Here is a 23,617-nt window from a genome sequence, read left to right as displayed (position 1 = left end):
CGAGCGTGCCGTCGCCCTTGACGTACAACTCGCCCATGCCCGGCGCCGCGAGCAGCTTCTTCGGCTCGACGACGGAGGGGTCGAGGAACTCGCGCACGTAGGGCATGCCATCGGCCTGCGCCGACGCCCAGCGCGTCTTCGGGTGCTCGATCATCTCCCGCGTTTGCTGTCGCCGCAGCGCGGCGAGAAAGTCCAAACGGAAGCGGACGCCGAGGTAGCCCCGCGCGCCCAGGCCGTCGCCGGAGGGCCCGCTGTAGTAGACGAACTCGCCGACGTCGTCGAGCGTCAGCGCGAGGGAAATCGTCGACATGCGCGCGGCGCGGATCATCTCGCTGAAGATCCGGTGCACGACCATGCCCACGACGGCGCGGTCGAAGGTCCGCTTGTGCTTGTTCGGCGGCTCGACGACGCCCGCGGCGCGCCGCGCCCGGTCCTTCTTCGCCCGCCGCGCGTTCAGCGATTTCGCCACGGACTCGAGGGGCAGCGTCGCGAGCAGCGACGCCTCGCGGCACGGGAAGAACTTGTGCGCGGGCTCCCACTTGACGCCGTGGCCGCTCCCGAACTGCTTCAGCAGCACGTTCATGTCGCGCTCGAGGCTGTACATGGGCAGGCCCTTGACGTCGAAGGTCAGGTCGGCGATGCCCGGGAAGCGCACGCCCTTGCCCTGGAGCATGGTCGCCGCGCAGGCCGCGCCGACCTTCTGCCAGATGCGGAACATGTCCTTGCGGCAGATGACGTCGTGGAGCGACCGCTGGTAGGCCCGCTCGATGAGGATGATCGACGGCACCTCGACCTCGTCGATGGGCGGCAAAGTCACGCGCGCGCCGGGCCGGTCGTCGTCCATGCTGCTGCCCCCCTTTTCAACCGCCGCACCGTGCCGCCACCGTCGGCCTAGCTAGCACCCCAATCAAACGCGGCAGCCCGTAGCTAGCGCGCCGGCCCGTCGTCCGCGGTGCGCTCGCCCCAGTCCTCGCGCGCCGCTCCCGGGCGCGCCGCCCCACGTTTGTACCATGGCGATGAAGATCCCCATCATGCCCAAGAACACGGCGAAGCTGAAGATGCCCCACCACAACCCCAAACAGGAGCTCTTCGACCTGAAAAAGTCCTGGAAGGACCTGCCTCTCAGCGCCGTCGAGAGCGAGTACAACTACGTCCACCACACGCGGCGCATGCACGCCGTCATGGCCGCGCGCAAGGGCAAGGGCTCCGTCGTCGACAACCGGACGCCGCGGACGCTCCGGAACCCGCCGCCGTTCGCGACGGAGAAGCGGCCGCAGTCCGCGCCCCGGTCGCGGAAGAAGGCCGGCGCCGAGTCGCCCGCCAAGGCGCGGCCGGCGACGCGCGACGGCCGCGCGACCATCGACGGCCTCGACGAGGACGACGGCGAGGAGGTCAGCGAGACCTGCAAGCAGATCCTCCGCAACGCGTACACGCTCGACGACGAGCAGAAGGAGATCTACGACAAATTCACGCACATGCTCGCCGACTTCGACCTCTACATGATGGTCAACATCCTCGAGGACGCGCTCAAGGACGCCGCGGGCAACACGGGCCTGGAGCACTACGGCTGAGCGCGCGTCGTGTCGACGCGCGGCCGTCGTTAGCGCCGTCGTCTTTCCTTCGTTGCGTTTCGTTGCGTTTCGTTTCGTCACGCGCAGCGCGCGTTGGCGGCGACGTCGTCCGCGGAGACCTGCGAGGCGTCCTCCGGAGGACTGCCAGACGGTGTCACACGGTCGGGCGCCGCGCGCCTGCGAGCGGCGCGGGCGCATCGCGAGAGGCGCCGCCGACGACCACAGCGTCGTCCCGCCGCGCGCGTCGCCACCATGAGCGACGCCGCGGCGCCCGCTCCGTTGTCGGCCGACATCGTCACGTCCGCCGTCGAGGCGGTCATGGCGAGCGACGCGCCGCTCCAGGCCGCGGCGGCGGACGGCACGCTGACGGCGAAGATGGTGCGCACGGCCGTCGCGGCGCACCTCAAGGAGGCCGACGGCGGCGCCCGGCTGAAGAGCGAGTACAAGGCCGTGCTCACGGCGGCGATGATCGAGACGGCGGCCAAGTACCAGGCGCCGCCGGCGCCCGCGGCCGAGGCCGAGCCCGAGGGCGTCGAGGACATCGACAACGACGAGTCCGACAAAGAGGACGACGACGGCGACGACGGCGGCGACGACAACGAGTCCGTCGACGACGACGAGCTCGCGCGGCGCGAGCGCGCGCCCCACAAGGACGACGCGCGCGTCGAGGCGCTCGACGGCAAGTGGACGGCGTTGTTCGGCGAGGTCTGCTGGGTCGCGTCGCAGGGCTTCAAGCACTGGCCGTCGATCATCTACGACCCGCGCTGGACCAAGGGCGCGATCAACGCCCAGGCCATGAAGCACCTGGGCAAGCGCCACTGCTGCGTCTTCTACGGCATGGACGCGTCGGAGCGGTTCACCTTCGAGACCACCAAGAACGTCGTACCCTGGGACGAGGGCCTGAAACGGGGCCTGGACAAGCAGGCCAAGGAGTTCAAGCCCAAGCGCTACGAGCTCGCCTTCCCGAAAGCGGTCGCCGAGGCCCGGGAGGAGGTCGCCAAGGACAAGGCGCTCCGCAACGGCTGCGGCATCCACGCCGCGGCGAAAAAGGCCCCGAAGAAGAAGGCCGCGCCCAAGGCGTCCAAGCGCGCCGCGTCCGACGCCGACGACGACGACTTCCTCAACGACGGCGCGCGCGCGCCGTCCGACGACGAGTCCGCGGGCGCGGGCAGCGACGGCGACGACGACGTGGTCGCGCTCCGGAAGCAGGCCGCGAAGAAGAAGGCCGCGGGCGGCGGCCGCCTGCGGAAGAACGGCGACCCGCCGAAGAAGAAGGCGCCGCCCAAGGCCGACCCCCTGCGGCCGTCCGTCGCCGCGCCGCCGCCGTCGAAGGAGGACCGGAAGCGGAAGCTCGAGGACGCGGCCGCGCGGCGCCGCGCGAAGAAGGAGGAGGACGAGGCCCGCGAGGCCCAGCGCGAGGAGCGGCTCAAGGCGTCGCGGGCGTCGGGCGTGCCCGTCTGGAAGCAGATGGCCGACGCGAAGGCGTCCGCGGCGCCCGTCGGCGCGTCGGCGTCCAAGCCCGCGCCCGCGCCCGCGCCGCGGCCGCCGCCGCCCAAGGCCGTGCCCGTCCACGTGCCCGAGGACGCCGCGGGCCTCGTCGCGGCCCTGCGGACGGCCGTCGTCGGCGCGAAGAAGAACCCGCGCGTCGCGGCCGTCGCGCTCCTGAAGATCTTCAACGAGAAGGTCGACGCGATCGTCGCCGACGGCGCGCTCCTCGCAGACCTCGTGGGCCTCATCAAGGAGGCATCGCGCGACCCGTCCACGGACGCCAAGACCGTCGACAAGCTCAAGCGCCTCAAGGCCAAGCTCAAGGCGGCCCACGCGGAGAAGCAGGACCGCGACAAGGCCAAGGCCGCGGCCAAGGCCGACGCGCCCGAGGCCGCCGACGCGCCCAAGGCGCCCAAGGAGGAGGCGCCCAAGGAGGAGGCACCCAAGGCGCCCAAGGAGGAGGCGCCCAAGGCGCCCAAGGAGGAGGCGCCCAAGGCCGAGGAGGCGCCCAAGGCCGAGGAGGCGCCCAAGGCCGAGGAGGCGCCCAAGGCCGAGGAGGCGCCCAAGGCCGAGGAGGCGCCCAAAGAGGAGAAGCCCCCCAAAGAGGAGAACCCCCCCAAGGAGGAGAAAGCGGCGGAGGGCGCGCCCCCGAAGGAGGCGCCCGCGTCCCCCAAGGAGGAGGCGGCCGCGTCGTCGTCGGCGGCGCCGTCGTCGCCGGGCGCGGGCGAGAAGCGGCCCCGGTCCGAGACCGAGAACAGCGACAAGCCGCGGCCGGTGAAGCGCGCGCCCATGCCGCCGCCCCCCGGGGCCAAGCCCGTGAAGCGGCCCCCGGCGCCCGGCGCGCCCAAGCCCCAGGCGAAGAAGAAGAAGAAGAGCGACGACCCCCTCGCGAACGCGTTCGCGCGGTAGCGGTCCCGCGGCTTCCGGCGGCCCCCGCGCCGCGCGGGGCCGCCGCCGGCGGCGCGGCCTGCGGACGACGCGCGCGCGCTCCGCGGCGACGGCGGCGGACGGGGGGAAAGCGCGGCGCTTGCGGACGAGACGCCGCGCGGCTGCCCCCTCTGGACGCGGCGCGATTGACTGAACCCTTCATGAAACATCGGCTCTCGGACTTGGGAGCGGCAAAGTCGAGAGGCAGAGGCGCCACTGGGGCGTCGTACGCCGTAATTCATAGACCGTGGACGAGCGCGCCCTCTCCGAGCTCCGGGACGTGATGGAGCGCAGCGTCTTCGACGGCGAGGCGCTCGCGGGCGAGGAGCGGCGCTGCAAGTCCACGGTGGACGTGCTCGAGCTGGCCATCCAGGCCGAGGAGACCATGGCGTCGGCGTCGCGCCTCGTGGAGCAGGCCGCGGTCGAGTTCGCGGCGCGGGAGGCCGGCGAGCTCGACAGCGACAGCGACGACGACGAGGAGCGCGCGGTAAGACAACTCAAGAAGGTCGTCGTCGACCTCGCGGAGAGCCGGAAGCGGCTCGCGGGCGACGCGGGCGACTACTGCGCGAGGAGCCGCGCCGAGCTCGCGCCCTACGTGGCGTCCGTCGCCGCGCGCCTCGCCGAGGCCGAGGAGCGCGTCAACGAGGTGCCGGGCATCGACGACGGCGGCGACGCGTCTGAGAGCGACGCGGCGGAGGAGACGGACGACGAGCCCGACGACCAGGAGGAGCGCGACGACGGCACGCCCTTCGTCGCGCCGCCCAAGGGCGGCATCTACGCCGACGCGCCCCCCGAGGCCGCCGCGACGCGCGCGTCGGCCGTCGTCGGCGCGCCGCCGCCGAAGCCGCCGCCGCCGCCCGCGGCCTGGCCCGACAACCTCGCGCTCCTCCTGGGGCCCGTCGTCAAGCCGCGGGCCACCGTGCTCAAGCGGAAAGTGTTATCCTTCTGCCTCTACGGCGCCAAGCCCATCTACTGCGCGGGCGCGGTGCAGAACGCGCATTTGGCGAAGGCGTTGCTCCCGGACTGGAAGTGCGTCGTCTACTGCACCCCCGGCGACGTGCCCGAGGAGACCTGCGCGGCGCTGACGGCGGCGGGCGCCGAGCTCCGGCTCGTCTCCAGCAAGTGCCGCGAGGCGCAGCTCATGCTGCTGCGCTTCCTGCCCTGCGGCGACGCCGGCGTCGAGGCCGTCGCGGTTAGGGACGCGGACAGCCGGCTGAACCCGCGCGACGCCGCGGCCGTCCGCGCCTGGCTCGACTCCGGCCGCCAGTTCCACGTGCTCCACGAAAAGCCCCACGACGCGACGCGCATGCTCGGCGGCATGTGGGGCGCGCGCGCGTCGGGCCGCGCGCCGCCGGTGCCGCGGATCTACGAGAAGATGGTCGCGTTCGTCAACGGCCTCGGCCGGCCCTTCGGCTACGGCGACGACATGGACTTTTTGGAGCGCGTCGTGCGGCCCCTGTGCAACGCGAAGAACGTCTGCCACCACTCGGCCGCGGAGCGCGGGTCCTTCCTCGCGGACGCGGCGCCGTCGCCGTTCCCGGCGACGGGCTACGCGGGCTTCGTCGGCCAGCCCATCAACTGCCCGCTCCAGTGCGACTGGACGTTGTTCCGGGACGCGGGCTGCGCCCACGTCGCCGCCAACGCCCGGGTCAACCCGGAGCTCGCGGCCAAGGTCCGCCACCAGCCCGACGTCCTCGCGGGCATCGGCGCGTTCCTGGGCTGCCCGCCCGCGGCACCCTAAATTTTTTAGTAACCGCCCGGCGGACACCAGAAGGCGACGACGAGGCTCGCGGCGTTGAGGGGGATGGGGCGGGCCACGGAGGAGGGGCGCGCCGCGGGCACTTGATAGTAGCTCTGGCGCACGGGCCGCGGCCCCTTGCGGGGCTTTGGGGAGGCGAGCTTGGAGACAAAGCTCGAGAGCACGCGGCGGTGCGCTTTGACATACTCCGCCCAGCCGCCCGCGGCGTGGATGGCGTCCACCGTTTCGAAGGCGGCATCAAAGCCTGGAGCGGGAACTAGGTGCTCGTTTCGTGGGCGGTGGCGGTCGAAATCATGGTCGGAATCACGGTCGAAATCACGGTCCGGAAGGTCGGCGGCGGCGATCTCTTTTGCGCCGGCGCGGAGAAGCATCTTGACGATGTCGCGGCGCCCCTCCTCAATTGCGCAGAAGAGGGGCGTGTAGTCCTCGCCGCAATCGTCGACGTCCGCCCCGGCGGCGAGGAGAAGCGCGCAGCACTTGATGTTCGACCTTCTGTCAAGAGTGTATGCCAAGGGAGCCCATCGTCCGAGCGCGCGTGGACGTTCGCGCCGGCCGCGAGCAAAACGGCCATGACCTCGTGCTGGCCAAACGCGCTAAGTGAAGCGCGGTAATCCCGTCCCGATCGCCGATTCCTGCAGCGTTGACGTCGGCCCCGTGATCGAGCAGAAATTGCGCGGCTGCTGTCTGATTATACATTGCGGCCCGCCTCAGTGCCGCGCCCTGCGCTAAATTCACGTCGGCACCCCGCGCCACCAACGCGCGCAACGCGTCGATGTCTCCGCGTTCAGCAGCCGTACAAAGTAAGGCCATGGCTGGCGCGGCCGAGGCAACGCGCCGCCGACTGCGGCCGGGTCTTTCCAGCCCCGCGTCCAAACTTTTTGATAGCGGCCAACTTGCATGCAATAAATGATGACATCACACAATTCTCAACTAAACGCTGCCCCACGATGGCGCCCAGAAGCCTGTCGCTGCCCGCCCGCTCCAGCGCGGAGCGGCAAGCGGAGCTCTGGTCCCAGAGTGGGCAAGCCAGCTCGTCGACGCAGCTCGACGACCATGCCAGCGCGTTGGCGCCGCCGCGCGCAGGCGACACCGCCGCGGCCTCCGCGCTGCTCACGGCGACGCTCGCGGCACCCGACGCCGGCGGCGACCTCTGGGCGCCGCTGGAAGCCGCGCTCGCGCTGCGGCCCGACGGCTGGGCCGTCGCGGACCTCGGCGCGAAGACGGAACGCACCTACGCGGAGACCGCGGCGCGCGCCGCGCGCGTCGGCGCCTGGTTCCTCCGCGCCGCGTCCCTGCGACCCGGCGCGCGCGTCGGGCTCCTGGCGCCCAACGGCGCCGTCGCGCTCGAGGCCCACTACGCCGTCGCCGGCTGGGCGGGCCTCGTCGCGCTGAATCTGAACCCGCGGCTCTCCGGCGACGAGCTCGCGTACTGCCCCGGGCGCGGCCTGCGCGGCGCTCGTCGTCGACGCCCGCCACGAGGCCCTCGTCGACGCCGCCCGGGCCGAGCGGCCGCTCGACGTGCGCGCGGCGCTCTGGGCCGGCGCCGACGGCGCGCCGGCGACGTTCGCGCTCTCGGAGCGCTACGAGGCCGCGGCGTCCGGCGCCGCCGCCGCGCGCGCGGCGTTTCTCGACGACGGCGCCGCGGGCGCGGAGATGTACTACACGTCGGGCACGAGCGGGCGGCCCAAGGGCGTCGTGCTGAGCCGGCGGAACGTGCTGCTGCACGCGCTCGGCTGCGCCGTCGAGCACCGCCTCCAGCGCGGCGACGTCTGGCTCCACGCGGCGCCCATGTTCCACCTCGTCGACGCCTACGCCATCTTCGCCGTGACCTGGGTCGGCGGCCGGCACGTCGCCATCCCGGGCTTCTCCGGGAGCGGCGTCGGGGACGCCGTCGCGGAGCGCAAAGTGACCGCGTCGAACCTCGCCTCTACGATGGTCACGCTGCTCCTCGCCGACGCGACCGTCAAAGCCGCGGACTGGTCGTCCCTCGAGCTCCTCTCCTGCGGCGGCGCGCCCCTGTCGCGGGCGACGGTCCTCGACGCGCTCAACACCTTCCGCTGCGAGTTCTTCCTGTCCTACGGCATGACGGAGTGCTGCGGCAAGATCTCGACGTCGCTCGTCGACGGGCCGACGCGCGACCGCGTCGGCCCGGCGGCGACGCTGGACCTCGTCTGCTCGAGCGGGCGGCCCTTCTCCCTCGTGGACGTCGAACTCGTCGACGAGAAGGGCGGCGTCGGCGAGGTCGCGATCAAAGGGCCGACGGTCTTCGCGGGCTACGAGGGCCGGGAGAAGCTCGACGGCCGGTTCCGCACGGGCGACCTCGCGACGGTGGACGCCCACGGCTACCTGACGATCACGGACCGCGCCAAGGACATGATCCTCGTGGGCTCGGAGAACGTCTACTGCGTCGAGGTCGAGCGCGTGCTCCACGACCACCCGGGCGTCGTCCTCGCGTCCGTCTTCGGCGTCCCCGACGGCGCCCTGGGCGAGCGCGTCTTCGCCGTCGTCGTCCGCGCCGACGACGCCGTCGCGGCCGCGGACCTCCGGCGCCACTGCGCGCGCAAGCTCGCGGACTTCAAGGTGCCCGCGGTCGTCGAATTTATGGCCCGGGCGGACCTGCCCATGACGGGCTCGGGCAAGGTCGCCAAGGCCGAGCTGAAGAAGCGCGCGGCGCAGCGGCGCGTCGACGCCGCGGCGGCGAAGGAGAAGGACGCCCTGGGCGAGCACGTCTACGACGTCCGCTGGCGGGACGCGCCGCTCGCAAAGAACGAGAGAACACCGGGCCCCTGGCTCCTCGTCGACGACGGCCGCGGCGTCGCGGCGGCGTTGCGACGGCAGCTCGAGGCGGACGGCGCCGCCGCGGACGTGCTGGACCTCCCCGCGGCGCCCCTCGACGCCGCGCGCGCCGCGGTCGAAGCCGCGCTCGCGGCGCGGCCGGCGTGGGCCGGCGTCGCGTCCCTCGCCGCGCTCCGCCCGAGCGCCGCCGCGGACGTCGACGACGGCGCGGACGCCGTCGCCCGCGCGACGAAGGGCGCGCTCCTCGCGACGCTCGCGGTCGTCCAGGCGGTCGCGGGAAGGAACCTCGAGCTCGTCGTCGCGACGCGCGGCGCCGCGGACGACGCGGCCCTCGACGGCGTCCCCGCGGCGAAGCCGTCCCCGGCCCTGGCCGGGTCCGCGGTCTGGGGCCTCGTGCGCAGCGCCGCCGAGGAGCTCGAGGCGCCCGCGCGCCTCGCGGACCTCTGCCCCTGCGAGGCCGACGCGGACGCCGACGCGGCGGCCGTCCTCGCGGAGCTCGGGGCGGGCGGCGGGGGCGAGGCGGCCTACCGGCGGCGGCGGCGCCTCGCGCCGGCGCTCGTCGCGCGCGCCGCGCGGCCCGAGGGGCGCGACGTCGCGCGGGGCGTCCACGTCGTCACCGGCGGCGCCGGCGGCCTCGGCGCCGCGTGGGCCGAGTTCCTCGCCCGGGCCGGCGGCGACGCCGCGACGCTCGTCCTCGCGAGCCGACGCCCGCCGGCGCCGGCCCTCGAGAAGCGGCTCGACGACCTGGCGGCGGCGACGGGCGCGCGCGTCGTCTTCGAACGCGCGGACGTGTCCCTCGAAGCGGACGCGGCCGCGCTCCTCGACCGCGCGGCGGGCCTCCGGGCCGACGGCGAGCCCCTGCACGTCTGGCACCTCGCGGGCGTCGTCGGCGACGCCGCGGCCGGCGACGTCGCCTGGGGCGACTTCGACGACGTGCTCCGCGCGAAAGTCGACGGGTCCATGCGCCTGCACGACGCGTCGCTCGCCCACGACGTCGCGACCTTTGTCCTCTTCTCGAGCGTCTACGGCCTGCTCGGCGCGCCGCGGCTGCCCCACTACGCGGCCGCGAACGCGTTCCAGGACGGCCTCGCCGCCGCGCGCGCGCGCGCGGGCCTGCCCGCGCTCGCGGTGTCCTGGGGCACCTGGGCCGACGCGGGCATGGCGCACCGCTTCGGCGGTGGCTTCCGCGCGGCGCGCGAGCGCGCGGGCTTCGGCTTCGTGCCGCTACAGGCCGGGCTCGCGGTCCTCGCGGACCTCGCGGGCTCGCGGCGGCGGACCGAGTGCCACGCGGCGGTCGTCCCCGCGGACTGGCGCGCCTACGCCGCGTCGCGGGCCGAGGCCCAGCCCCTCGCCCGCGAGCTCTGCGCCGGGTTCGCCGCCGCGGCGTCCGCCGCGCGGCCGCGGTCGAGGGGCGACGTGCTCGACGCCGCGCGCGCGATTTTGCGCGAGCTCCTCGGCGAGGAGCCCGACGACGACGACGCGCCCCTCGCGAGCCTCGGGCTCACGTCCATCAAGGCCGTCGAGCTCGTCGCGGCGCTCGGCGAGGCGCTCGGCGAGGACCTGTCGCCGACGCTCGTCTACGAGGCCGTGACGTTGAACGGCGTCGCGGCGCGGCTCGGCGGCGCGCCCGAGGCCGCCGTGCCGCGGCCCCGCGCCGTCGCGCCGGAGGCGCGCGCGGACCTCGTCGTCGCCGGCGCCGCCTGCCGCTTCCCCGGCCGCGCGGACCTCCCGGAGGAGCTCTGGGCGCTGTTCGTCGCCGAGGCGGACTGCGTCCTCGCGGAGCCGCCCGCGGACCGGCCCCACACGGGCCTCCCCGGCGCCTACCTCGCCGGCGACACCCTGCGGAACTTCGACCGCGCGGCCTTCGGCGTCTCCGCGGCGGAGGCGGCCGCGACGGACCCGCAGCAGCGCCTCTTCCTCGAGTGCGCGGCGGAGGCGCTCGAGGTCGCGGGGCTCCCCTGCACGCCGGCGGCGCCCGGCGGGGTTCGCGGGCGCGACGCGAGCGTGGGCGTCTTCGCGGCCATCGAGACGAGCGACTACGCCTTTTTGCACCAGCGCGCCGTCGACGAGGGCCGCGCCGAGGCGGACGCGTACTGCGGCACGGGCTGGCACGGCTGCGTCGCGCCGAACCGCGTGTCCTACGTCTTCGATCTGCGGGGCCCGTCCGTGGCGCTGAACAGCGCCTGCAGCAGCTCCCTGACCTGCGTCGCGGTCGCGCGGAATTCGGTGGAGCGGCGCGAGTGCGGCGCCGCGCTCGTCGGCGGCGCGAACCTGCAGCTGCAGCCCCACTGGTCCGGCGCCTTTGCCGCCGCGGGCATGCTGAGCCCGAGCTTCCGCTGCCGCTTCGGCGACGACGCGGCCGACGGCTACGTGCGCGGCGAGGGCGTCGGCGCGGTGCTTTTGCGGCCCGTCGCGGCCGGCGACGTCGCGGCGGTCGTCCGCGGCGTCGGCGTCGGCCAGGACGGCCGGTCCAACGGCCTCACGGCGCCGAACCCGGCGGCCCAGGCCGGCGTCCTCGACGCGTGCTACGGCGACTTCTCCGGCGACGGGGCGGCCGCGCGCGGGGGCGTCGCGCTGATCGAGGCGCACGGCACGGGCACGCGGCTCGGCGACCCCGTCGAGCTCGGCGCCCTCGGGTCCGCGAAGCTCGGCGGCGACGCGACGCTGAGGTGCGGCTCCGCGAAGACGAACGTCGGCCACCTCGAGGGCGTGTCGGGCCTCGCGGGCTTGCTCAAGGCCGCGCTCGTCGTCGCGTCCACCGACAACATCGCGCCGCGGTCGCTCCACTTCTGCCGGCCCAACGCCCACGTGCCCTGGGACGCGCTGCGCGTCCGCGTGCTCCAGCTGCCCGACGCGTTCTCCGGCGACGCCGCGGCGACCGTCGGCGTGTCGTCCTTCGGCTTCGGCGGCGCGCTGGGCCACGTCGCCGTCGGGCGGACCCGGGTGCCGGCGCGCGAGGCGCCGGCCGAGGGCCCGGTCCTCGTGCCCTTCGCCGCCCACAGCCTCGAGGCGCTCGAGAAGACGGCCGCGCGCCTCGGCCGCGTCGCGCCCACGCGCCTCGCGGCCGCGGCCGCGCGGTCGGCCCCGCTCAGGGCGCGGCCCTACCGCGCGGCCGCGGCCCTGGACGCGCGCGACGACGATGCGAACGAAGCGCTCGCGGCCGCCGCCGCGGCCTGCCGCGGGCCGGCGAGCGCGCCGCCGCGGCTCGCGCTCGCCTTCACGGGCCAGGGCGCGGCCTACGCGGGCATGGGGCGCGCGCTCTACGGCGCCGACGCGGCCTTCGCCGCGGCCTTCGACGCGGCGCTCGACGCCGTGGGGCGGCACGGCGGCGACGTCGCGTCGCTGCGCGGCGCCGTCGTCGGCGCCGCGGACGACGCGGCCGCGGCGACGTCGCAGCCCGCGCTCTTCTGCTTCGAGTACGCCCTCGCGCGGTGTCTCCTCGCGAGGCTCGGCCGCGAGGCGCCCGACGCCGTCGTCGGCCACTCGCTCGGCGAGGTCGCGGCCTTTTGCGTCGCGGGCGTCCTCTCGGTCGACGGCGCGGCGCGGCTCGTCGTCGGCCGCGGCGCGGCCATGGGCGCCCTGGCGCCCGGCGTCGGCGCCATGGCCGCCGTGCGCGCCGGCGTCGACCGCGTGCGCGAGGTCCTCGGCGACGACGCGCCCGTCGCGTGCGACAACTCGCCGCTCGGGTGCTCGCTCGGCGGCGCGGCGGCCGCCGTCGACGCCGCCGTCGCGCGCCTCGACGCCGCCGGCGTCGCGTCGACGCGCCTGCGCGTGGCCACGGGCTTCCACAGCGCCTGCGTGGAGCCCTGCCTCGCCGCGGTCCGCGCGGCCGCGCCGCCGGCGACGCCGCCGGCGGCCGTCGCGGTCTACTCGACGCTCACGGGCGCGCGGCTCGCGGACGCGCCGACGGCGGACTACTGGGTCGACCAGGCGCGGCGGCCCGTCGCCTTCGCGGCGGCGCTGCGGCGCCTCGACGCGGACGCCGCGGACACCGTCGTCGTCGAGGTCGGCCCCGCGGCGCACCTCGCGCCCCACGTCGCCGCGCTCGGCGCCTCCGCCGTCGCGACGCTCGGCGGCGCCAGGGACGCCGGCGGCGAGCCGCGCGCCGTCCTGAAAGCCCTCGGCGGCCTCTACGCGCTCGGCGCGGATCTCGCCGTCGCGCGGCGACCGGCGCCCCGGCTCCCGCCGACGGCCTTCGCGGGCCAGCCCTGCTGGTTCGAGGCGACGCGGGCCCCGGCGGCGCCGCCCCCGCCCGCGGTGACGTCGTCCGACGACGACGACGAGGAGAACGCGCGGGGCCCGGTGCCGGCGTCTTACGCGACCGCGTGGGCGCCCGCGGACCCCGCGTTCCCCCGGGCGACGCACGTGCTCGTGCTCCGCGGCGACGACGACGGCGGCCGGGCCCTCGCCGCGGCCCTGCGGGACGCGGGCGCGCGGTCCGTGTCCGAGCTGCCCCTGTCCGCGGCCGCCGCCGTCGCGCAGTCGTGGGACGTCGTCGTCTTCGCGTGCGGCGTCCGGCCGCCGGCGCCGGCCGTGCGAACGCGCGCGACGGTGTCGGCGCGCGCCGCCGCCGGCGAGGCGACGCGGCTCGTCGCGCCCGCGGACGTCGAGCGCGCGACGGACGCGGCCGCGGCGGCCGCGGTCGAGGCCGCGGCGGTCGCGTACGAGGCCGCGGCCGCGCGCGCGGGCGAGCTCCAGGCGGCGCTGCGCGTCGCCCTCGTGGCGCCGCGGTCGCGGGCGCCGCGGCGCTTCGTCGTGGCGACGGCGCCGCCGGGCCTCGGCGACGACGCGGCCGCGTCCGCGGCGGGCGGCGCGCTCCTCGGGCTGCTGCGGTCCGCGCGGCGCGAGGGCGAGCTCGCGGCGGCGCCGACGGCGCTGCGGGCCGTCGAGGCCACGGCGGGCGCGCCCCTGAGCCGCGTCGCCGCCGAGGTGCTCGCGGAGCGGCGCGACGACGACGTCCGCGTCGACGACGGCGGCGCGGTGCTCGCGCGGCGCGTCGTCCGCGTCGACGACGGCGACCACGACGAGCCGAGCGCCGTCGCCTGCGCGCGCCTCGTGCGCGGCGGCGCCGTCGCCATCTCCGGCGGCACGGGCGCCGTGGGGCTCGCGCTCGCGGCGCATTTCGTGCGCCGCGGCGCGACGCGCGTCGTGCTGCTGAGCCGGAGCGGCGCCGTGCGGTCCGCCGACGAGCCCCTGCGCGAGGCGCTGCTCGCCGCCGCGGAGGAAAAGCGGGCGACGGTGGACGTCGTCGCCCTGGACGTCTGCGACGGCGGCGCGGTGGCGCGCTTCGCCGCGCGCTTCGGCCCCGAGCTCCGGGGCCTGGTCCACGGCGCGGGCGTCGTCGACGACGGCGCGCTGCGGTCGCGCACGCGGGACACGCTGCGGCGCGCGCTGGACCCCAAGCTCGGCGGGGCGCTGCGCCTCGCGACCGCCGTCGACGCCGCGCGCGACGCGCAGGGCTGCCCGCCGCTCGCGCTCGAGGTCTACCTGTCGTCGATCACGGCGCTCCTCGGCAACGCGGGCCAGAGCGACTACGGCGCCGCGTCGGCGGCCCTCGACGCCCTCGCGGCGTCGCGGCGGCGAAAGCACGGGCCGCGCGCGGCCGCGCTCGTGTCCGTGCAGTGGGGGCCCTGGGCGGGCTTCGGCATGGCGGCCAAGGCCCGGGACGGCGGCGGCGGGACCCCGCGCGCGCCCTTCGTGCCGCTGGAATCCGGCGACGCCTGCGCGCTCCTCGACGACGCGCTGCGGCGCTCCGCGTCGCTCCGCGCGCCGGGGCCCGGCGCCGACGCCGTCGCCGCCGTCGCGTTCGCCGAGGACCACCTGGCGGCGGCCCGCCGCGCGTCGCCGCTCCTGGACCGCCTCGCGGCGCGCCTGAGGGGCCGGGCGGGCGTCGACGCGAGCCTCCACGACGGCGCGGCGAACGTCGGCGACGCCGTGTTGCGGATCTTCCACGCGCACTCGCGCGCCGCGGACGGGGCCATCACGGCGGCGACGCCCCTGCCGGCGCTGGGCCTGGACTCGCTGGAGGTCATGGCCATCGTCCGCGACGTGAACCAGGCCACGGGCGCGGCGCTGGGCGTCGCGGACGTGCTCGGCGCGCCGACGCTCGGCGACGTCGTCGACGCGTGCCCTAAAGCGGCGGTCGCGGCGTCGACGCCGCTGGCGCGCCTCGTCGCGGCCGTCAGGCACCACGCGCCGCCGGGGGCCGCCGTGGACGGCGCCACGCGCGTCGCGGCGCTGGACCTCGACTCGCTGGAAGCGGCGGCGCTCGCGCGGCGCGCGTCGGACGCGCTCGGCGCCGAGCTCACGGTCGTCGACGTCCTCGACGGCCGCTGCCTCGCGGACCTCGCGGGCGCCTGCGCCGACGAGGCGCCGGCGGCGGCGGCGGCGCCCGCGCCGCCGGCGAAGGAGAAGCGGGAGACGCCCGAGGCCGACGCGCGCCGGTCGACGCGGCTCCTCTTCACGCTGCTGTCCTACGCCCTCGGCGCCCAGCTCCTGCTGTTGGGCTTCCTGCCCTGCTACGCCTGCGAGCGCTACGCGCCGGGCCGCCTCGCGCTCGGCCCGAAGCTCCGGCTCCTCGAGCGGCTCGTCCGCTTCCGCGCGTTCGTCGCCGTCGACGTGCTCCTCCCCGCGCGCGCGGCGCCGGCGCGCGCCTGGGTCGGCGGCGACGTCGCCCCGGGGCGCACGCTCGCCTTCAGCGCTGAGGCCGCCGCGGCGGGCTGCCTCTACGTCTTCCTCTGGGCTTTGGGCTGCCACGCGGCGGCCGTGCTGTGCAAGTGGCTCCTCGTGGGGCACCAGCGGCCCGGCGTCTTCCCGACGTGGACGTCGTCGGCGGGCTACCGCGCGGCGCTCCTGGCGAACGCGCACGCGGCGTCGCGGCCCGACCTCTGGGGCGCGGCGCTAGCCATTTTACCGGACGGCTGCGTCGCCGCGTACCTGCGCGCGCTGGGCGCCGACGTCGGCCGCGACGTCACCTTTTCGGGCACGGAGCCCCTGGGCACCTTCGGCGGCTTCGACTTATTAACAATCCGCGACGGCGCGGTCTTCGAGGTCGGCGCGGGCTGCGCGCCCTTCTCCTTCCGGACGCCGACGCGCGTCGCGCTGGGCCACGTCCACGTGGGCCGCCACGCGCGGCTCGGCTGCTGCGCCGACGCCAAGGCCGGCGCCCACGTCGGCGACGGCGCCGTCGTCTGCGCGGGCGCGGGCCTCGACGGGCCGCTGCCGCGGGGCTCCTACGCGACGTCGCGCGGCGTCGAGCGGCCGCGGCCCGGCGAGGAGAAGCCGCCGGGCGCCTGCGACACGACGATCCGCGTGCCCGCGCCCCCGCGCCGCGACGGCGGCGAAGCCGCGCGCGGCCGGGGCGACCTGTTGCTCGACCTCGCGCCGCTCGCGTCCTTCGCGCTGCTCGGGCCGTGCGTCGTCGCGGCCGCAATATCGCCGCTGGTCCACGCCGTGTTCCTCCTGGCGGCGAAGCCGCCGCTGACCTACGGGCTCGTCTCCTTCGCGGCGCTCGCGGCCGCGTGGGCGGTGTCGGGCCCCGCGGTCGGCGCCGTCGCGGTCGCGCGGGTTATGCGGTGCCTGCTCCTCGGCGACGTCCGGTCCCAGCTGCGGCGCACGGTCCCGCTGACGCCGTCCTTCGTCGCGCGCCACGCCGTCGTCGACGCCTGGGGCCGCGCCGCGGACGCGGCCGCGTCGCGGCTCGTCAAGTACAGCGGCGCGATGAACGCGGTCTGGCGCGCGCTGGGGCTGCGCGTCGGCGCCCGCGGGGCCATCCTCAGCGAGCTTTTAGGCAACCACGCGCTCCTGGAGCTCGTCGACGTCGGCGACTTCTCCTACCTGGCCGCGCGCGTCGCGGTCTTCGCCGCGCGCGTCGACGCGCGGCGCGGCGTCGCGCACCTCGACGGCGTCGCCGTCGGCGAGGGCTGCTTCGTCGGCCCGCTGAGCGTGCTCATGCCCGGGGCGGCCCTCGAGGACGGCGCGGCGACGGGCTCCTGCGCCGTCGTCGGCCCCGGGCGCCGCGTGCCGCACGGCCGCGTCGCGCTCGGCGACGGCGACGGCGCGGCGTCCCTCGCGTGGAAGCCGCGGCCGGTCTTCGCCTTCGCCGGCCGCGAGCGTTTGTGGGATTGCTACAGCGGCGCCCTCTTCGCGCTGCTCAACGTGACCCTGCTCGCGGCGGACGTCGTCCCGTCGTGGTGGGCGCTCGACGTCCTCCTCCGCGCGGTCGCGCGGGCCCCCTGGGGCCCGCCGGCCGTCGCGGCGGCGGCGGCGGGGCTCGCGCCGCCGGGCGTCGCCGCGGGGCGCCTCCTCAATGGTTGGCTCGGCGCGGGCGCGGCGCTCGCGGCGGACGGCGTGTTGGTCGTTTTGTTCGCCGCCGTCGCTGTCGGCCGCGCGTTTCTCTTCGGCCTCGTCCACGTCGGCGCGAAGCAGGTGCTCCTGGGCGAGGCGCGCGACGACGGCGTCGCCCACGCGCTCCGGGGGCCGCGCCACGTGGCCTGGGCCGCGACGCTCGTCGTCGGCCGCCTGCCCGGCTTCCCGAAGCCCGCGCGGTTCCTGTTCGAGGCCCAGCGGGCCTACCTCCGGGCCCTCGGGGCGACGGTCGGCGACAACGTGCGCATCTTCCCCGAGCCCGAGGTCGTCCAGGCCCTCCCGGAGGCCGACGTCGTGTCCTACGGCGCCGGCGCGCTCTTCTCCGCGCACGTCTACGGCCACGACTTCTCGAACATGCACCTCAAGTTCCGCGACACGTCCGTCGGCGAGCACTGCGAGGCCCTCGACGCCTGGCAGGCCCAGGTGCTGCCGGGCACGCACCTGCCGCGCGGCACGCGCCTCAAGACGCTCGGCCGCGCGATCGTCTTCCCGGGCATCGTCGCCGAGCCCGACGGCGACTGGGCGGGCAACCCCGTCCAGCGCGTCTGACGGCCGTCCTCCCGGGCGGCATCGGCGAGCCCGGCGGCGACCGCGCGCGCGCCGCCCCGCCCGCCCGGGGCCCCGGCCCCTCCCAATTCGAAGACCCCCCAATTCGACCCCGCTCATAATGTGACTTCCTGTGGTATTTCTTATGGGCACATCGTTGTTCGACGGCCGTGGGAGAGCAATCAAAAAAGAGCACTAACATATCCCGCCGGCGAACAGGGGAGGTCAATCAAACACAGGGGAGCAGGGAGACGCGCGCGCGCGCTGGGAAGCTGCGCTTCGAGCCGGGCGCCGCGCCGAGAGTATTACACCACAGCAGGGAGGTCCGAGTGTCGCACTCGGCTTCCGGGGGCGCTCGCGCGCCGCCTCGGACAATCAAACAGAGGGGAGCAGGGAGACGCGCGCGCGCGCTGGGAAGCTGCGCTTCGAGCCGGGCGCCGCGCCGAGAGTATCACACCGATCGTAGGACGCCGATCTCATCGACCATCGTCGTGCTCGTCCATGTCGTTCTCGCCGATGCCCAACTCCGCGGCGGCGGCGTCGACGCACTGCTGCGCGATCGCCGGCGGCGGCGGAATCGGGTCCTCGATCGCGGGAGGCAGGACGACTCGGGTGCCGGTTTCCTCGTGGATCAGCTCGGCGTAGTCCTGTCCCTCCTGTCGCATCGCCGACGCCTGCTGGTGGAGCGCAAGAGCCCGCGCGGCCTGCGCTTGGATCGCTGCCATGAGCTCTTCGTCGCTCATGTGCGCAAGGGAACGCCTGGCCCTGGGATTCGGGGGCGCTGGAGGCGGCTGTGGCGTGGTCTGCTCCGGCTCGCCATCGCTCGCGTCGTCCACGACCGCGGGCGGAGCCCCGTCCACACCATCCTGCATTGCGCACAATGCGGGCCCGGCCTCGCCCCAAAAAGTATCCTGAGACACACGAGGCTACTATTGTAAGTTAGGCTACATTGGGAATACTATTTTTGTGATCTATCTCGCTTTCGTCTGACTCAGCTTCATCCTTTTTGTTGAACGAACACTGCTTTTTTTATTAGAGGCTGCCCCGGCGAGCTGGATGACACACAATCGATGCGCGCGCTGCTCCTCCTGCTGGTCGTCGTCGCGCCTCCGGCCGGCGGAGCCTTCGATGACCAAAGACGGTTGAGAACGTTCATGAAAGGGGGCGAGGTCGCCGAGGGCGTCGAGGCGGCCTGGATAAGCAACCTCACGGAGCTCTGCCCGCCGGCGTCGCGCGTCGACGCGCGCGGCGACGACCCGCGCGACCCGCGGCCGCGGCTCACCTGCGACTTCCGCGAGCGCATGCCCGGCTGCCGCGAGGCCCAGGGCTGGCGCGCGAACCTGTCGGCCGCCGAGCTCCGCGACCCGGCGATCCCGCTCGTCGCCGCGGAGAACGCGCACCTCGCGCCCATGTCCATGGCGCGCGAGGGCCTGCTGAGCCACGTCGTCGTCAACGGCACGCTGCTGAGCTACCTCATGATCCGCAAGTCCGGGAGCCGGCTCCTCGGCGACCTCATGTCCGCGCTCGCCGCGCGCCAGAAAGAGCTCGGCCGGGACACGCACGACGTCGTGCGCGGCATCCGGCGCGTCGTCGTCTTCACCTTCGTCGAGGAGCCCTTCTCGCGCCTCGTCTCGGGCTACCACGAGATCGACGAGCGGAAGAACGCGCACTGCGGCCACGAGCGGGAGCGGGACTCGGGGCCGGGCTGGCACTGCCGCCAGCCCTACAAGCTCGAGAAGGAGGGCAGCCAGGCGCGCTTCGAGGCCTTCGTGCGCGACGTGCTCCCGCTCGCCTTCGACCCGGCGCGCCTCACCGACGCCGTTTCGTACCACGTCCACTCGCAGTCGCGCGCGGTGAGCGTGCGGCCCCACGTCGCCTTCGTCGGCCGCCTGGAGACGCTCCGCGCGTCGTTCCTCGCGCTGCTCGCCGTCGCGCTCGACGACCCGGAGGCGTACGTGCGCGACGCGCCCGCGCTGGGCAGCCTCCTTGTGCAGAAGCGCGCGCGGAGCGCCAAGGTGGCGAAGAAGGCCGGCCTCGTCCAAGGGGGCCGCGCGGACGCGGGCTGCCTCTCGAACGAGACGCGGCGGCTCGTCCTCGCGCGCCTCGGCCAGGACTACCGGTGCTTCGGCTACCCGTCGGCCTACGTCGAGGCGCCCGCGCCGCCGGACCCCGGCCACTGCGCGTCGCTCCGATGGTAAGGCGCCTAGGGGGAGACGGCCTTGCTCCCCCTAGGGCGGCGCGGTCGACGCGTAGGCCGGGAGCTCCGCGGCCGGGTCGCGGCCCTGCTCGAACCACTTCGCCGCGTAGACGACGTAGGCGAGGTCGCGCCGCGCCTCCGCGGCGTTCGGGCGGCCCCGGTGGACGCACTTGCCGTTGAAGAAGACGACGTCGCCCGCGCCGGCGGCCGCGACGGCCCGCGCGAGGTCCGCGACGCCGTCCCGGCCGACCGCGTGGGAGCCGAGCAGGATCTCCGTGCCCGCCTCGGGCGAGGCCGCGCCCAGGGGCACGAGCGCGTTGAAGTAGTAGTCGGGCAGGCGCAGGTCGAGCTCCTCGCCCCAGAGGCCCTCGCCTGTGTGGAAATCAAATCTTCAACCCGACTTCAATGTGAGCTTATGCGACCGTTTCGACGCAAGGCTTTCTGCTGTGCTTCGAGAACTCGATGAGAGCAATCGATTCGTCCAAAAATCAGCCGAATCGACTTCGATTTGATCGAGGTAGAGAGTTCTGAAGTTTGGTGGGGACCCCCCAAACCAGTGGTTGATTTCCACACGGGCCCTCGCCGATGTCCCGGTGCCACTCGCCGCCCGACGCGCCCGCGTCCGTCGGCAGGGACCCGACGGTCTTCACGCGCCAGGGCGTCGCCATCAGGCGCTGGAGCAGCGCGCGGCACGCGGGCGGCAGCACGAGCGGCTCGACCGCGGCCGCGAGCGGGCCGCCGGGCCCGTCGCGGCGGTCAAGGTGCTTCAGGTCGAAGCGGCCGCGGGCCGTCGTGCGCAGCCGCAGGCCCGACGGCGCGCGGAGCTCGCCCTTGTAGAAGGACTCGCTCGCCTCGCCGCGCCGCTCCGCGGCCGCGCGCCGCGCGTAGAGCTCGTCCTTGAGCGGCTTCAGCTCGGCGAGCGCGGCGTCGTGCGCGGCGCGGAACGCGGCGACGTCGCCGACGGGGATCGCGCCCTTGAGGACGACGGCGCCGTGCGCGGCGACGGCGGCGACGAGGTCGTCGAGCGGCGCCGTCGCGGGGAGCGCGGGCACGTGGGCTGCCGGGGGCAGGAAGGCCGTGCCGAGGGTCCGGTTGTACTTGTTGGCGCGGTACTCGCCGTTCTCGTCGCAGTTTTGAATTTTGTAGAACGCGGCGACGCTGTCTTCATGGGCGAGCTCGACCTGGGTCGCCATCGTCGGGCAGCCCAAAGGCTTGGCAAAGCTCAAATGAGAATTCTTGAGCGACGACGTCGACTTCATCGTCGCTGCAAGTTTGAAGTGGAGGCACTCCATTCTCGCCGGTCTGCGCAGCCTCAAGCCTGAAAACGTCCAGGCGGCGGGAGCATTGGCTAGTTCCGATCGAGACGTCGTGTTTAGTACCCGGCCGCGCGCGCGCCCGAGCGTCCGCGCCCGCCGCCGCCGCGGGCGCGAGCGCGACGCCGCCGCGGGCGCAAGCGCGACGCCACCGCTCGCGCCACCGCTCGGCGAACTTAGGACTTGGGCTTGGGCATGCAGCTGTTGCTCCCCGGCATTCTCTGCTGGCCCCAGCCCTCGCAAGAGAAGATGCCGAAATACGCGGCCGCGTCGAATTCCGTCGCGTTGCCGCCGTAGCCGTCGGCGAGCGCCGGCGCCGCGGTCAGGCTCGCGAGCGCGCCGACGCCGGCGGCGACCAGGTCCCGCCGGCCGACGGCGCTCGCATGCGCGCGGGCCGGCGCGCTCGCCGGCGCGCGCGCCGTCGGCCGCAGCGATGCGGCGAGCGCGAGCAGGGCGAAAGCACGCAGCATTGTTTTTAGGAGCGGAGACATGCGAACGCTTCGACGCGCGCGATGGAGCGTCGGCGCCGGCGGCTCAAGTTGCGAGGCTCGCGGCGGCCAAGCGCGTGGGCAAAAAGTCAATGAGGACGATGCAGGGAAGGTGAAGGGATTACATGGCCGAATGAATTGGATGCTGGAATGAGATGGCGCTGGCTCTCTTGCTGGCTGCCGATCGCCGCCGGCGCGCGCGTGAATTGCAGCCTGCACGCGCCGAAACGCGTGCGCGGCGGCGACCGCGTGGCGGCGCGCGTCGACGTCGCCGTCGCCGCGGACCAGTCCATCTTCGAGAGCCTCGTCGTCGAGCTGCGCGGTCCCGTGACGTTCCGCGCGGAGGCGCCGGGCCTCGAGCCGTCGCCCTACGAGGACGACGTCATCTTCGCCGTGCGGCGCCAGGAGCGGGCGTTCGTCGTCCGCCTCGGCGCGCGGCGACGGCGGTCGATCTGGGCGTCCTTCGCGGTGCCGCGCGACGGCGGCGGGGCGTTGCGCGTCGCGGCGACGGCGGCCCTCGGCGACGAGGTCGCGGCATGCGCCGCGGACGTCGCCGTCGTCGCGCCGCGCGACGCGCGGCCCCGCGCGGGCTGCGCGGCGCTCGGCGCCCGCGCGGCGTCGACGGCGCTCGTCCTCGGCGAGCAAACGACGGTCCGCGCCGTCGGCGAGGACGGGCCCGTGGTCGTCCCGCTGCCCTTTGGCGTCGCGCACGTCGCCGGCGGGTCCCGCGTCGACGGCCGCCGCGCGGTGCGGCTGGACGCCGGCGAAGTCGCGACCGTCGTCGCCGTGTCGCCCGGCTACTTCGCCGCGGACGCGCCGCGCGCGCGCGGCCGCGGGACCGACTGCGCGCGCGGCGCCGCGGGGCTCGCGGTCGCCGTGGGCACGGCGCGCGGCGACGACGGCGCGCTCAAAATCGGCGACGTGGACCACCCGGATCACCCGCGTCCGGGCGCGATCAACCCGGACGACGACGCGCGGACGTAGGTAGGCGCCTGTGTTGTTTTCATCCCTCCGGTTGTTTTAAAAGCCTGCTCGAGCAGCAACTTGCAGTAAACGTGAATATTTACTGCCACAAGCCCGAGTCGAGGTCGGCATGTCGCGCCTGTCGTGCCTGATCCTGCTCGCGCCCGCCGTCGCCGCCGCGTCGTGCGGCACGGACGAGGTGCCCTGGCCCGCGGCCGGCGGCTCCATCGCCTGCGAGCCGCTCGCGGCGGCGCAGAAGACGGCGCTCGCCTGGCTGCGGGCCAACGCGCCGCCCTGGGACCTCATGAACGAGTACAGCCTCTTCGGCGCGCCCGGCGGCGTCGACGGCCTCGAGTTCGGCGTCGCGAGCGTCGGCGTCAACGCGAGCCTCGCGGCGAAGATGCGCCGGCCCTGGGCCGCGGCCGTGCCCCGGGACGTCTTCGACGACTACAGCCTGCCCTACGCGTGCGTCAACGAGCCGCGCACGGACTGGCGCGCGCTCGTCGGCGCCGCCGTGGACCCCGTCGTCGACGCGCTGCCGGCCGGCGCGTCGCTCGACGACGTCGTCGCCGCGATCAACGGCTACGGCGCGAACGCGTCCGACTCGGTCTGGGCGCGCCTCGGGGGCGTCGTCTTCAAGTCGTCGCAGACGCCCCTGATCTACGACCCCGTGTCCACCGCCGCCTTCGGCTACGCGTCCTGCACGGGCGTGAGCGTCACGTTCGTCGCCGCTCTCCGCGCCGCGGGCGTGCCCGCGCGGCTCGTCGGCACGCCGGCGTGGCGCGGCGACCCGGCGAACGGCAACCACAACTGGGTCGAGATCTACCGCGAGGGAAACTGGTCCTTCATCGAGGCGCACCCGGCCGGCGGCGGCGAGACGCTCGACGACCCCTGCGACAAGTGGTTCTGCAACGCCGCGCACTTTCCCAGCGGCAAGAACGCGACGACGGTCTTCGCGGCGCGCTTCGACCGCGTCCACAACGACTCCGTCTACCCGATGGCCTGGGACCCGACGAACCTGGACGTGCCGGGCGTCGACCGCACGGCGGACTACTTCGCCATGTGCAGCAAGTGCTAGGGTGCCGCATCTCGTTTATTTTTGGCGTTTTGTTTTATTTTATTTCGCACGCATCTACCGCGCGGTCGTCGGGGCGTGCGTCGTCGGAGGCGTCGTCGAAGTTCGTCGCGCGACGGCAACTTGC

The 23,617-nt window shown here is 74.9% G+C and overlaps 6 protein-coding genes across 6 annotated transcripts; 5 read left to right on the top strand and 1 right to left on the bottom strand.

Moving 5' to 3' along the window:
- Positions 1–1,058: 1,058 nt before the first annotated feature.
- Positions 1,059–3,968, top strand: AURANDRAFT_61144 (hypothetical protein; the record flags this gene model as incomplete). Its single annotated transcript, XM_009035178.1, has 2 exons — positions 1,059–1,505; positions 1,797–3,968. The coding sequence occupies 2 exons, from the start codon at positions 1,059–1,061 to the stop codon at positions 3,966–3,968; spliced, it is 2,619 nt and encodes an 872-aa protein (XP_009033426.1).
- Positions 3,969–4,269: 301 nt separating this feature from the next.
- AURANDRAFT_61143 (hypothetical protein) lies at positions 4,270–5,727 on the top strand (the record flags this gene model as incomplete). The annotated part of the gene is made up of 1 exon (XM_009035179.1): positions 4,270–5,727. The coding sequence occupies one exon, from the start codon at positions 4,270–4,272 to the stop codon at positions 5,725–5,727; it is 1,458 nt and encodes a 485-aa protein (XP_009033427.1).
- Positions 5,728–7,398: 1,671 nt separating this feature from the next.
- On the top strand, positions 7,399–8,421 carry AURANDRAFT_20265 (hypothetical protein; the record flags this gene model as incomplete). The annotated part of the gene is made up of 1 exon (XM_009035180.1): positions 7,399–8,421. A coding segment is annotated over one exon (1,023 nt), but the record flags the coding sequence as incomplete, so codon positions are not given.
- A 2,001-nt stretch (positions 8,422–10,422) lies between these two features.
- AURANDRAFT_20334 (hypothetical protein) lies at positions 10,423–11,157 on the top strand (the record flags this gene model as incomplete). Its single annotated transcript, XM_009035181.1, has 1 exon — positions 10,423–11,157. A coding segment is annotated over one exon (735 nt), but the record flags the coding sequence as incomplete, so codon positions are not given.
- A 7,367-nt stretch (positions 11,158–18,524) lies between these two features.
- Positions 18,525–19,652, top strand: AURANDRAFT_61141 (hypothetical protein; the record flags this gene model as incomplete). The annotated part of the gene is made up of 1 exon (XM_009035182.1): positions 18,525–19,652. One exon carries the CDS (start codon positions 18,525–18,527, stop codon positions 19,650–19,652), a length of 1,128 nt encoding a protein of 375 aa, XP_009033430.1.
- Positions 19,653–20,139: 487 nt separating this feature from the next.
- Positions 20,140–20,844, bottom strand: AURANDRAFT_61140 (hypothetical protein; the record flags this gene model as incomplete). The annotated part of the gene is made up of 1 exon (XM_009034759.1): positions 20,140–20,844. The coding sequence occupies one exon, from the start codon at positions 20,842–20,844 to the stop codon at positions 20,140–20,142; it is 705 nt and encodes a 234-aa protein (XP_009033007.1).
- Between the last annotated feature and the right edge of the window lie 2,773 nt (positions 20,845–23,617).

Source organism: Aureococcus anophagefferens (genome assembly GCF_000186865.1).
Source record: "Aureococcus anophagefferens unplaced genomic scaffold AURANscaffold_2, whole genome shotgun sequence".
Lineage (NCBI taxonomy): Eukaryota > Pelagophyceae > Pelagomonadales > Pelagomonadaceae > Aureococcus > Aureococcus anophagefferens.
The sequence above is the reverse complement of the archived record's forward strand: the minus strand, read 5'-3'. Positions and strand labels throughout refer to the sequence as shown.